General features: G+C 54.9%; 1 protein-coding gene across 1 annotated transcript in view; it reads left to right on the top strand.

The window, feature by feature from the left end:
* The window catches only part of Muc5b (mucin 5B, oligomeric mucus/gel-forming), a 33301-nt gene extending 21999 nt beyond the window's left edge, over positions 1-11302 (top strand). Inside the window, exons 32-52 of the mRNA XM_052172777.1 lie at positions 53-1419; positions 1517-1675; positions 1754-3208; positions 3428-3609; positions 3911-4079; positions 4957-5213; positions 5486-5672; positions 5775-6000; positions 6093-6271; positions 6353-6422; positions 6562-6662; positions 7087-7118; positions 7433-7613; positions 7924-8028; positions 8157-8194; positions 8685-8798; positions 9440-9526; positions 9618-9740; positions 9881-9926; positions 10485-10593; positions 11113-11302. Of these exons, the coding sequence (XP_052028737.1) occupies positions 53-1419; positions 1517-1675; positions 1754-3208; positions 3428-3609; positions 3911-4079; positions 4957-5213; positions 5486-5672; positions 5775-6000; positions 6093-6271; positions 6353-6422; positions 6562-6662; positions 7087-7118; positions 7433-7613; positions 7924-8028; positions 8157-8194; positions 8685-8798; positions 9440-9526; positions 9618-9740; positions 9881-9926; positions 10485-10593; positions 11113-11302 (5377 nt within the window). The remainder of the gene's footprint in view (positions 1-52; positions 1420-1516; positions 1676-1753; positions 3209-3427; positions 3610-3910; positions 4080-4956; positions 5214-5485; positions 5673-5774; positions 6001-6092; positions 6272-6352; positions 6423-6561; positions 6663-7086; positions 7119-7432; positions 7614-7923; positions 8029-8156; positions 8195-8684; positions 8799-9439; positions 9527-9617; positions 9741-9880; positions 9927-10484; positions 10594-11112) is intronic.
* Positions 11303-12993: the final 1691 nt, after the last annotated feature.

The raw sequence follows: 12993 nt of genomic DNA, 5'->3' as shown, positions 1-12993 counted from the left end.
GCAGGGTCAATCCCAGTAACAGGAACTGACACCACTACATGGTTGGCCCCAGTGACGGGAACTGCCACCACTGCAGGGTCAGCCCCAGTGACGGGAACTTCCAGCACTACAGGGTCAGCCCCAGTGACAGGAACTGCCACCACTGCAGGGTCAGCCCCAGTGACAGGAACTGCCACCACTGCAGGGTCAGCCCCAGTGACAGGAACTGCCACCACTACAGGGTCGGCCCCAGTGACGGGAACTGCCACTACTGCAGGGTCAGCCCCAGTGACAGAAACTACCACCACTACACAGTCGGCCCCAGTGACGGGAACTACTACCACTACAGGGTCAGCCCCAGTGACGGGAACTGCTACCACTGCATGGTCGGCCCCAGTGACGGGAACTGCCACCACTGCAGGGTCAGTCCCAGTGACGGGAACTACTACCACTACAGGGTCAGCCCCAGTGACGGGAACTGCCACCACTGCATGGTCGGCCCCAGTGACGGGAACTGCCACCACTGCAGGGTCAGCCCCAGTGACAGGAACTACTACCACTACAGGGTCAGTCCCAGTGACGGGAACTGCCACCACTACATGGTCAACCCCAGTGACGGGAACTACTACCACTACAGGGTCAGCCCCAGTGACAGGAACTGCCACCACTGCAGGGTCAGCCCCAGTGACGGAAACTACCACCACTACACAGTCGGCCCCAGTGACGGGAACTACTACCACTACAGGGTCAGCCCCAGTGACGGGAACTGCTACCACTGCATGGTCGGCCCCAGTGACGGGAACTGCCACCACTGCAGGGTCAGTCCCAGTGACGGGAACTACTACCACTACAGGGTCAGCCCCAGTGACGGGAACTGCCACCACTGCAGGGTCAGCCCCAGTGACAGGAACTACTACTACTACAGGGTCAGTCCCAGTGACGGGAACTGCCACCACTACATGGTCGACCCCAGTGACGGGAACTACTACCACTACAGGGTCAGCCCCAGTGACAGGAACTGCCACCACTGCAGGGTCAGCCCCAGTGACGGGAACTGCCACCACTACAGGGTCAGCCCCAGTGACGGGAACTGCCACCACTACATGGTCGACCCCAGTGACGGGAACTACTACCACTACAGGGTCAGCCCCAGTGACAGGAACTGCCACCACTGCAGGGTCAGCCCCAGTGACGGGAACTGCCACCACTGCAGGGTCAGCCCCAGTGACGGGAACTGCCACCACTACAGGGTCAGCCCCAGTGACGGGAACTGCCACCACTACATGGTCGACCCCAGTGACGGGAACTACTACCACTACAGGGTCAGCCCCAGTGACAGGAACTGCCACCACTGCAGGGTCAGCCCCAGTGACGGGAACTGCCACCACTGCAGGGTCAGCCCCAGTGACGGGAACTGCCACCACTACAGAGTTTGCCCCAGTGACAGGAACTGCCACCACTGCAGGGTCAGCCCCAGTGACAGGAACTGCCACCACTACATGGTCGGCCCCAGTGACGGGAACTACTACCACTGCAGGGTCAGCCTCAGTGACAGGAACTGCCACCACTGCAGGGTCGGCCCCAGTAACGGAATCAGCAACTACTGCCATTCAGACCCTGAGCCCTAAGCCTCTTCCCAACACTATGACAAGTCCTCACTCGGCCTCCACCACAGTAGCAACAAGTATCTCAAAAGGTCTAACAGGATCTACCCACACAACCACCCCTGTTACATCCTATGGCACAAGTCCCCTACATGTTTCAAGTGTTACAGAAACCAGCAGCCCAGGAAGAGTCTCCTCAATCCACACAACACCCAAGATCTTGCCCAAGACCTTACAGTCGACTCCTGGCTTGACGACACAACAAACCTCATCAACTGGAATCTGGACAAGTGTACTTCCGGGTACAGCTGGCACCATCTCCTCCAAATCTCCACCCACCAGCCTAGAGTTGACCACAGGCATAAAAGACCCGTCTACCAGTATACCAATGACATCCACCTTACCAGTAACCATGACTAATGCCACCACCCCCCAGGGCACAACAAACTGCCAGCCCAAGTGTAAGTGGACTGAATGGTTTGATGTAGACTCACCAACCTCAGGAGCAGTAAAAGGGGACATGGAGACCTATGAAAACATCAGAGCCTCTGGGAAGAAGATGTGCCAGGCACCAGAGAAAATTGAGTGTCGGGCAGAGAACTACCCTGCAGTGAGCATTGATAAGATTGGCCAAGTAGTAAGCTGCAACCTGGAGACGGGGCTGGTCTGCAAAAATGAGGACCAGACAGATGATTTCAAAATGTGCTTCAACTACAATATACGTGTGCTATGCTGTGATGACTACAGCCACTGCCCTAACACCCCGCACAGCACCACCAAGCCATCCCTGCTCTCGTCTACCCAGACTCCCCTGGTCCCCTTTACAACCTCAGTGTCCTCCAGCACTGAGTCCACCTTTCAGACTAACCACCCCGCTAGCTCTTCAGGGCCAAGCACCCAAGCATCTACATGGACTACATCTCCAGACACGGGCTGTGCACCTCGCTGCAAATGGACAGAGTGGTTTGACGCAGACTTCCCTAACCCTGGCCCCAGAGGTGGGGACTTTGAGGTCTATGCAGTGTTTCGTGAGGTTGGCTTTATCTTCTGTGATCAGCCCAAGGACATCCAGTGCCGTTCAGAGAAGGAGCCAGACAGGCCTCTGGAAACTCTGGAGCAAGTGGTCCAGTGTGATGTGCGATTTGGGCTGATATGCAAAAATATCAACCAATCGGGACCTTTGCAGTACTGTGACAACTACCACGTGCGCCTCCTCTGCTGTGACAACTATAGCCACTGTACCACGCCACCTATGACCACCACGTCCACTGTTCCTTCTTCCCCTCACCTGTCTTCTCACACTGCCCCGGCTTTGAATACCATGACTTCTTTCCCTGGCCTCTCTAGTTCCAACACGCCCCCCTCCTCTTCCCTGGTATCTACTCACACCTCTGCAATGGTGACCACCCAGACTTCACCTCTAACCACTGGCCCCACTGTGGCCCCCTCCACAACCTCAGGGACCCCTCATACCCCCAAAGTTTCCCCCAGCAGCCAAGTGACCTTCAGTGTGTCTACTGCTTCTTCCTCCGTCTTCACTACCCCCAGGCCTACTTCCTTTTCCAGTCACACATCTTCCCCATCACCCTGTTTCTGTCAGGCGTTTGGACAGCTGTTCCTACCTGGTGAGTAGAAAGTCTGTGTTCTCCCTCCCCTGTGTCCCTTGTCAGTTTTTGGAGCTATGAGTCCTTTCGTGTGCACAAAGTTCAGCCTGTGCCCTCTGAATAAGATTCCCTTTCCCTCAGGCTACCCCCTCAGACCAGATGCCTCCCTCCAACCCCCTGGCCCTAGCCTGCCTCTTCAGTTGGAAGGTGCTATGTTTTCTTGTGCCCTTTCCCCCACAGGGGATATCATCTACAATAAGACTGACGGGGCTGGCTGTCAATTCTATGCCATCTGCAACCAGTATTGTGATGTAGACCGCTTCCAGGGTACCTGCCCCTCCTCTTCACCTCCGATACCCTCTACCCCTGCACCTCTGTCTCCCCTGCTCCCTGGCTGTGACAATGCCATTCCTCCCCGGCAGGTGAGCTTCCCTTCCCCCTCCAGCTCCCTTCAATGTGGTGTGGGTTCAGGTTGTCAGGGACAACTGCTTTTGGGTTGAGCCATGGCAAACTCTCAGCAGCACCCCAGCCCTGGGGCCTGTCTCAGTGACCTGCCTGCCGGTAGCTCCTTTTGAGAGGGGTGCACAGGCTCTGGGGTCTTGATCAGCAGACACTGGCTGCCTTCTGGCATTCAGAAGTGTAGGAACCCAGAGCTGCAGACGGAACTGGGCTTGAGTCTCCAGGCAAGCTCGGGGTGAACACCCTGTGTATCTCCTCCCTCAGGTGAATGAGTCTTGGATGCTGGAGAACTGCACGGTGGCCAGGTGCCAGGGCAACAATCAAATCATTCTCCTAGAGCCGGAGCCCGTGGACAATGTCACCTGTGTCAACAAGCACCTGCCCATCAAAGTGTGGGACCAGGAGCCTTGCCACTTCCACTACGAGTGTGAATGTGAGCAGAGGGCAGGCATGGGACAGCACAGCAAGATGGGACAGCACCGAGGCATCTGCCCACAGTGGCTGCCAGTCTCAGATAGCACACAGGACTGCTGGGCTAGCCTGCAGGCCGAGTGCACAGGCAGGCTACGAGCATGGATGTGGTATAGGCAGGGGCTGTAAGCAGAGAAAGAGGCAGGGTGGCAACTTCCATTCTGGAGTGATAAATGACTCAAACATGGAACTTAGGACTGCAAACTCGTAGGGTCTCCCATCCCCAAGCCAGAGTCAGATGGAACTAAGCAAGGCCACACTCCCTACGGAGGCTGGGGAGGATCCTTCCTACCTCCCCATGTTAAGGGCTGCAGGAGTCCTTAGCTTGTGACTTCAGCACTTTATTCTGCCTCTGTCTTCTTCTGGCCTTCTGCTCTCTCTCTCTCTCTCTCTCTCTCTCTCTCTCTCTCTCTCTCTCTCTCTCTCTCTCTCTCTCTCTCTCTCTCTCTCCCCCACCCGTCATTTATAAGTACGCTGTCATTAGGTCCAAGGGACACCTAGGTAGTCTGGAATGATCCCATTATTTTTTAAGGTTTATTTATTATATGTAAGTACACTGTAGCTGTCTTCAGACACTCCAGAAGAGGGCATCAGAGGGCATGTGGTTGCTGGGATTTGAACTCAGGACCTTTGGAAGAACAGTCAGTGCTCTTAACCACTGAGCCATCTCTCCAGCCTAGAATGGTCCCATTTTAAGACCAACATCATATTCACAATAAATGTATTTTGGGAGACACCTATTTTATCGATGTGGCAACTGTTGCCCTGAGGTAATAGTTCCTGAGCTGGCACTGGGTAACAGGATGGGGGAGCGAGTCTCTAACTGTCGTCTCCCACAGGCTTCTGCAGTGGATGGGGACACTCACACTACCTGACGTTTGATGGTACCTCCTATTCTTTCCTGGACAACTGTACCTCGGTGCTCATGAGAGAGATCAACCCTCGCCATGGCAACCTGACCATCCTCGCCCACAGCTACTACTGTGGGGCTACCACAGATGTCACCTCCTGTCCCCGCGCCCTCAGTGTGTACTACAGCTCCATGGAGATTGTCCTCACCATCACGACCACTAGCAGTGGGAAAGAAGAGAGCCTGGTGAGTCTTGTGATAGGTAGGCCCCATACCACATTGCAAGCAGGAGGTCTAGATATGGGGTGGCATAGCCAGAGTTGGAAAGCCCGGAGGGCCAAGAACATGCTCCTCTCTGAAGAAATGGCCTGTAGGAGCTGGCCTAGGCAGAGAAGTAACTCCTAGCTCTAGATTGAGGAGACAGTAGGGACATCCCTGGTGTTTGGGAGGGGGAACTCCCAAAGTAGCATGCTGCCTAGCCGGCTCTCTGACTATTGGTTCCCTCTGGACATCCTTAGATTATATGGGACCAGATGTGGATACGGTCAGGCTTCAGTAAGAATGGCGTGACCGTGTCCTTGAGTGGGGCCACCACAATGAGTGTCAACATTTCCACCATTGGCACCAGCATCACCTTTGATGGGGACATCTTCCAGATATGGCTGCCCTACAGATATTTCAGCAACAATACTGAGGGCCAGTGTGGTGAGTAGGCATGACCTGGCTCATTCTGCTTCCATAAGTGAGGGAAGGAACAGGTCTATGGGAAATGGCGGAAGTTGATGTAATCCCTGCCCTCCTCACCAGGTACCTGCACAAACAGCCAGACGGACGACTGTCGCCGGCCTGACGGCACCACAGCTTCTGACTGCCAGGACATGGCCAAAGACTGGCTGGTGCCAGAGAACAGTAGCAGTGGCTGCTTCGCTCAGCCTAGCCCTTCCCCCAGCACCACCCCGCAGACCCCGGTGTCCAGCCCACTGACCTCCACCCCATGCCCCTCTGCACCTCTCTGTGAGCTGATGCTGAGCCAGTGAGTCGGCCTTTCGGGTGGTGGGCCTGGGCAGTGGGTCACTTGGCCAGCCTCCCTGCGGAGCTCCCGGCCCTGACCACTCACTGTCATAGGGTCTTCGCTGAGTGCCACAAGCTCGTCTCCCCAGATGCCTTTTTCAGAACCTGTGTCAGTGACCACTGCAATGCCAATATTACTGACACACTCTGTCAGAGCCTGGAGGCCTATGCAGCGTTGTGCCGGGCCCAGGGTGTATGTACCAACTGGCGCAATGCCACCGGAGGGCTGTGTGGTAAGTTGGAAGCACTCAACATAGGGCTCCAGCCTCCTTGGTTCTTCTGAACCTGTTGGATGACACTCTCTGTGCCCACAGACCTCGCCTGCCCACCCACTAAGGAGTACAGGCCTTGTGGACCCCTGCATCCAGCATCCTGCAGCCCCAGGTGAGTGCTGTCTGAGAGACAGGGAATGTGGATACCTGTGGGCACCTTCATCCCAGCACTCCCTGGGATGTTCACCATTGGCTCTGGGAAGTGCTACCTGATATCTGACCTCATGCCCTGCTGCTCCTCCTCACATTAGGACCCAGGACCTTTCAACCGGGATGCTGGCAGAGGGCTGCTTCTGCCCTGACAATCAGCTCCTCTTCAACTCACGCATGGACATCTGTGTGTCAGAGTGTCGTAAGTACCATTCACAAACGCTGCCCCTCCGCTGCCCTCCATAGGGTCGGTCCATCCTCACCTGCCAGGCCAGGATCCTGTTCTGCCTGACTAGTATGAGAGAAGATCCTGGTGAGGCTGTGAAGGCCTCCTGTGAGCCTGACACCATTCTGTGTAAACTTTGCTGCTTGGGACTGGTCAGAGAACCTGCCTCCCTTCACCACATAAGACCTAGAATCTCAACATCTAATCTTACTACTGCCGCCAGGGACCCGGCACCCTCAGAATTCTCTAGGACCTTCTGTTGCGTCCTGGGAAAAGATAGGGGTCTTGGCTTGGGTACAGGTAGCCAGAGTTAAGAGCACAGTTCTCTCAGCTGATAATCTCCTCTGCCTGGCCCGGAACCCAGGCATCTTCAGTAACAACTTCGCTCATTTCTTTCCAGCCTGCGTGGGACCAGATGGGCTACCCAAGTTTGTGAGTGCTGCTGCTCGCTGGCCTCTGCTTAAGTTAAAGAAGATCATGAAGGAGGGAGGGAGTTAGGGAGGGAGGGAGGGAGGGAGGGAGGGAGGGAGGGACGGAGGGAGGGAGGGAGGGAGGGAGGAGGGAACCCAAGTCTCCATGGCCCAGCTAGCTGATGTGGGCTCCTGGGCATCCTTCTTGCTGCCACTCTGAGCAGCAGAGAGCTAACCTGATTGAGGTAAACTGTGACCTGGAGTTGAGTTCAGGTAGACAGGCCTGGGACTTTCGGACCTCGGAGCCTTCAGAGATCCTGATTTGGCCTGTTTCAGCCTGGAGAACACTGGATCAGCAACTGTAAGGCCTGTGTGTGTGACCCCGGCTCTGTGTCAGTACAGTGTGAGCCAGTGAGGTGTGAGAGCCAGGATAAACCCCCACAGTGCACAGAAGCTGGCTTTGTGACTGTGACCTGGCCCAGCACTGACAATCCATGCTGTCCTGAGACACTGTGCGGTGAGCACCTGCTGGGGACGTAGAAGAGTCACACTATAGCTTAGCTACACTGGGCCATTTGAGGGGTGGGGGATGGTCTCAAGATGCTTCAGCTTCTTACCTAAAAATAAAGCTGGTGATCTCTGGTCTGAGCTGAAAAAGCAGAGAATTGGTGAGGACCAAGAGGGTCAAAGAGTGGGGGGATTTGTTGAAACCCAGAAAAAGCACACTAGGCCCCAAGGGGAAAAGGACACCAGAGGCCAATATTTCCAGAAAAGAAGATGGGGCAGGGCTAAATGGGTGGTGTCCTGACCAAGCTACCTCTCTACAGTTTGCAATTCAACCACCTGCCCCAAGAGTCTGTCCAAGTGTGAGCCAGGGTATGAGCTGGTCCAGACCAATGAGAAGGGCAGCTGCTGCCCCAACTCCACCTGCCGTAAGTAGGAAGGGGCAGAGCATGGGGGACGGGGCACTGGGACTGCTTGCAATGGAGTCCAGGGACACAGGGGAGCAAGGGTTTGTGCCCTGCTGCCAGAGTGTATACACAATCCCTTTTCCTTTCAGGACCTAAGCTGTGTACATACAATGACACCATTTATGGGGTAAGGGCTCAGTCCAGGAGGGGTGGATGGCAGGGGTGGGTGGGAAGCCCTTGTCCCCCAGTCCCTGGTCTTGTCTTGATACTCTTGCCATGAATAGCAAATCTGAAGTGAGGATTTGGTCCCTTAAGACATAGGACATGAGGATATTGTGTGTGTGTGCACGCGCGTGTGTGTGTATGCATGTGTGTGTGCGTGTACGTGTGCGTGTGCGTGTGCGTGTGCGTGTGTGTGTGTGTGTGTGTGTGTGTGTGTCTGTAAAGAGAGCGGTGGAAAGAGGGGCTATCACATCTGAGTGATCAGCTTCTGAGCCTCCCATCTTTCTGCTCTCCCTGCCCACTGGGTACCTGTGTTCAACTAGAGGAACAATCATATCTTACGGGGAAAATGTCTGGGCCCTGTGGGCTCTACCTGGATGCAGTTACATGTCCTGACCTGATGTGCTCACCCACATCCGCCTTGCCGTCTGGGTCACTCTTCCCTTCTGCTCTAGGTTGGTACAACCTTCCCAGGGGGTCCCTGCCAGACATGCACCTGCCTCTCTGTGGACAACCAAGAACCAAAAGTGGAGTGTAAGGAGATGCACTGTAGCACCTCTTGCCCCCAGGTGAGCCTGTGGCCCAGAAAACACCCCGAGAGGCTACCCATGGCAGCCTATCACTGAGAGTGCTCCATCCAGTTCGACATCTGTTTGAGGTCTTGTTCTTTTCCAATGGGAGACATAGTGGGAGGGAAAGGACTAGAGGACAGGACCTGCAGGCCCATGAATTGACTAGAAACGGGTCTGGTATGGTTCTAGTAGACAAATGGCTCTCAATCTGTAGGTCACAATGACTCTGAGGGTCAAACGACATTTTCACAGGAGTCACATATCCTGTATACCAGATTATATTACGATTCATAACAGTAGCAAAGTTATAGTTATGAAGTAGCAATGAAGTAATTGCTACTTACTGTTGTGGTGGGTCACTACAACACGAGGAACTGTGTTAAGAGGCTATAGTGTTAGGAAGGTTGAGAACCACTGCAGTCGACAAAGAGAAACAGGGAGAGCTAAGCTGCAAGACCTGGGAACACAGCAAAGACAAGACCTTTCTGCAGATCCTGTTAAGGAAGCCCAGAGCCCCAAGTGTGTGCTCAGGAGGGCAGCTGGGATGCACGAGAGAGAGAGAGAGAGAGAGAGAGAGAGAGAGAGAGAGAGAGAGAGAGAGAGAGAGAGAGAGACCTGACCCTCTCCTGTTCCCACAGGGCTTCAAGTACACGCTGGTGCCAGGGCAGTGCTGTGGGGAATGTGTGCAGAATGCCTGCCTCACAGCAGAGGGCCATGTGGTACAGGTAACGGGGGACGGTGGGGGGAGCCCTTCCCTAGGGCAGGGGACCACAGGGGACCTCTGCCTGGACCTCTCGTGTGTGATTTGCTTTTCAGCCCAATGAGACCTGGGTGAACAGCCCTGTGGACAACTGCACTGCATACCACTGTTCGGCTGAGAATGGAGTCCACGTGCTGAGCCCGATCCCCACGTCTTGCCCTGATGTATCCAACTGTACGGTATGTGCCTGGGAGGCCCTGACTTTGGGTGGTCCACCCTTATCATGTCCCTGGAAGGCTCTGCCCCAAGGAGTGTGTTTCCACAGCTTGTTCCCCTATCCCAACTCTGCTCCAGTCTTGTTCTGTTCTTGGTTCTGTAGGGAACCCTAAGGAAAACGGGTTGCTGTTACTCCTGTGAAAAAGAGGGTAAGTTGAAGACATCGCCTCTCTCCTCCAGCTCCATCCAGTTCCCACCAAAAGCAATACAAGTTTCTCCCACCGGGTGGCAGATCCCACCAGGGCCCCAGGATGAGAGAAGGGGTGGGTCACCCACCAAAGGTGTGTCAGTTACTTCTCTCACTGCTGTGACAAAACACAGGACAGAGGCATTTAAAGGAAGGACAGATTGGTTTGGCTCCTGGTTGGAATGGCCCGGACCACCATGGTGGGGAGACGTGGCCACAAGAGGAGAGGTGGATGGTGGTGTTCGCAGCCAGGAAGCAGGGAGGGAAGAAGGCTGCTGTGCAGCCTGCTTTCTCCTTTCCATTCAGGCTGAGACCCCAGCCCACGGAGGTCCTGACACAATCAGCGTGGGTCTTTTCTCATAAATTAACTTAATCTAGAAAATCTGAGCTTTTCTCGTAGATGACTCCTGATCCTGTCAAACTGACAGTCAATATTGACACGATGGAGGGTCAGCTTTGCCAGGTCCAGGGGCTCTGAGTAAGGGTCTAGGGTCTTTGCACTGGCCTGTCTACTTTGCAGACTCGAGTACCTGTCAAGTGCACGTGAACTCAACAATTTTGCGGCATAAGGGCTGTGAGACAGAGGTCAACATTACCTTCTGCGAGGGTTCCTGCTCTGGAAGGTCCAAGTGAGTGGGTGCCTTACCTCCCCTGAGAGGACAGCAGAACTAGTTGCTACTTGTCACCTTGGATCTCACAGGGACTGTCCCCTACTCAGGGTCAGAAGGTCACACACAGCTCTCTGCACAAAGCATATGTCCCATCTCTCATGCAAGCCAGGGCAAAGCTGGCTTAGCTGCACAAAATAGGGGCTTGGCTGGGGGCTCAGGGGCAGGAATCTGACTATGTCTAGTGGGGCAGGTAACATCAAATCCTTCTGTTAGGCCTAGATGGCCCCGGGCCGTGGTCAGCTGTGAAGAGAGTGTCCAGGAAGGTTGAGAGTCTGTAGTTAGAGAGGGCAGGAGAAATGGTCAGAGGTTCTCTCTTCAGGGCTTAGGGTGGGTGTCCAGAGGGAGCATCTGAACAGGATCGACAGAATGGAAAGGGAACAGGAAGTAGCTATGCTGTACAGTCAGGCAGCTGTCAAGAGCTCACAGAGGACCACGAATCATTCGACAGCTAAGACGAACACTCTCCCATGTCCACAGGTACTCCATGGAGGCGCAGACCATGGAGCGCCAGTGCACCTGCTGTCAGGAGAGCAAGGTCCACGATGCAGCTGTAACTATGCAGTGTCCCGATGGTACAGTCATCCAGCACACCTACACCTACATCGATGAGTGCAACTGCACCCCAGCCTGCAGCTCCCTGCCTGGGACTTCCATGAACGCTTCCTAGAGCCCACAGCTGGAAGGCAATTATATCCCCAACCCCTTATGTCCCTCCACCTGGGGCAGGACCTGTACAACTGACCATGAAAACCTTAGGCATGTTCCACAAGGCCCAGAAGAACCCTCTGTGGCCCTCACAGCCTCTGCTCTACCCTCTGCCTGTCACTGGTGAGACCAGCAGCAAAGAGGGCGGCGGGGCAACTAAGATCCACTTGAGGAGGGTGCCAGGTGAGGATTAGGCCCTGACGAGCCTGTTGGCTGTTTGGCCTCATCCTTTGTAAGAGTCTGTGGCTGCAGGGCTCCCCACAGCAAGCCTGCTGCCCTCTGTCTCACATCTCACACTCACAAAGGTAGATGGGACTGTCCACACAAAACCAGCTACCAGGGAGCTGTGTCGAGCAAGGTGGCTGCCTGCTGGAGGGCTCTGGGACCTGGGGTTGAAGAGGGGTCTGTGCTCACTCATCCCTAAGCTGCAATAAACCCTGGCACCGTGTGTCTCCTCCTGGTGTCTTCCTGGGCACTCTGTGTGGCTCCCTGCTTGTGGTTCAAAGTTGCTGGGAAAAGAGCTAGAGCTATAAACAGAGCACAAGGGGTGAGAGGGTGTCTAAGAGGAGGGGGAGAGGTACTTAGCCAATTGGCTGGACCCTGAGAGCATGCGCGGGGGCGAAGTAAGCCAGGGACCCACATACCAGCCTTGCAGCCACTGAACTCAAGGGCAGCATCAGGACGCCCTAGGCAGACAGAGGGGCCTGTGGGCTGAGGAGACCATCCTAGCACCCATCAGTGTGGTGACTCCAATGGGCAGAATCATGGAGAAGGGTGCTTTGCACTGCTCAAATGCCAAGAGGCCGTGGCTACAGTGGTACTAGAACCCTTAGTTCTCTTCTGCCTCCTCAGGTGTACTATATTTAAGATATCTGTCAATGATTGGCTTACTATACAAGTGGCTATCGGTTTCTCCTTTCTTTTCCTCCATCTGTTGAGAGCGGAGAACATTCCATACATACGGAAGAGAATCTCAGGGTTGGAAATGTGGGGCTCTATGGCATGGGTTCCAGAGGTAGAAGCGGCAAGAAGGAAACATGGCAAGGGGGGAACCTATATGTGGTGTGGGGCAGATAATATCCTGGCTGGACTGTGTAGGAAGGGTACAAGATAATCTCCAAATGTACAGAATGTGGCCAGTGGTGGGGCTGTGACTTGGGAAAATAAAGACACAGTGGTTAGCTATGGCCCCAAAAACTTCTGGAGAAGAAACCAGAGGGATCCTGCTATGGGCTGTGGGCTACTCCCTGCTCCCAGAAGTGGATGCAAACAGACCCAGTGTGGCCGCGGAGCTCCTGGGCCTGGGGTGGAACACCCAGGTCCCCACGGATGTGGCCAGTAAGCAAGCAAGTCTGTCCTCCACACTTGCTCAGGTCTGTCTGGTAGACGGCACACCGGGGACAGACAAACTTGGTCTAGAGGTTGAAGCACTGGGTGTGCTGAGGGACAGCAGGAGGATACTGAAGCCAGCTTCTCTAAGCTCACCTTTGATCTCAGAGTGTGGCTCTCAGGACAAGAAATTCCACGTCCTGGTTCTCATGAAGCCACAGCAAAATGCTGATTCTTTGACACCCCTCCCCCCCCCCCAGAGAGGCATGGCACGTTCCCTGGGAGACAAGGGCATCATTTGGCAGGGATGCTGTCAGATGTTAA

Source organism: Apodemus sylvaticus, chromosome 1, assembly GCF_947179515.1.
Source record: "Apodemus sylvaticus chromosome 1, mApoSyl1.1, whole genome shotgun sequence".
NCBI lineage: Eukaryota > Metazoa > Chordata > Mammalia > Rodentia > Muridae > Apodemus > Apodemus sylvaticus.
This window is presented reverse-complemented; position numbering and strand designations above follow the sequence as displayed.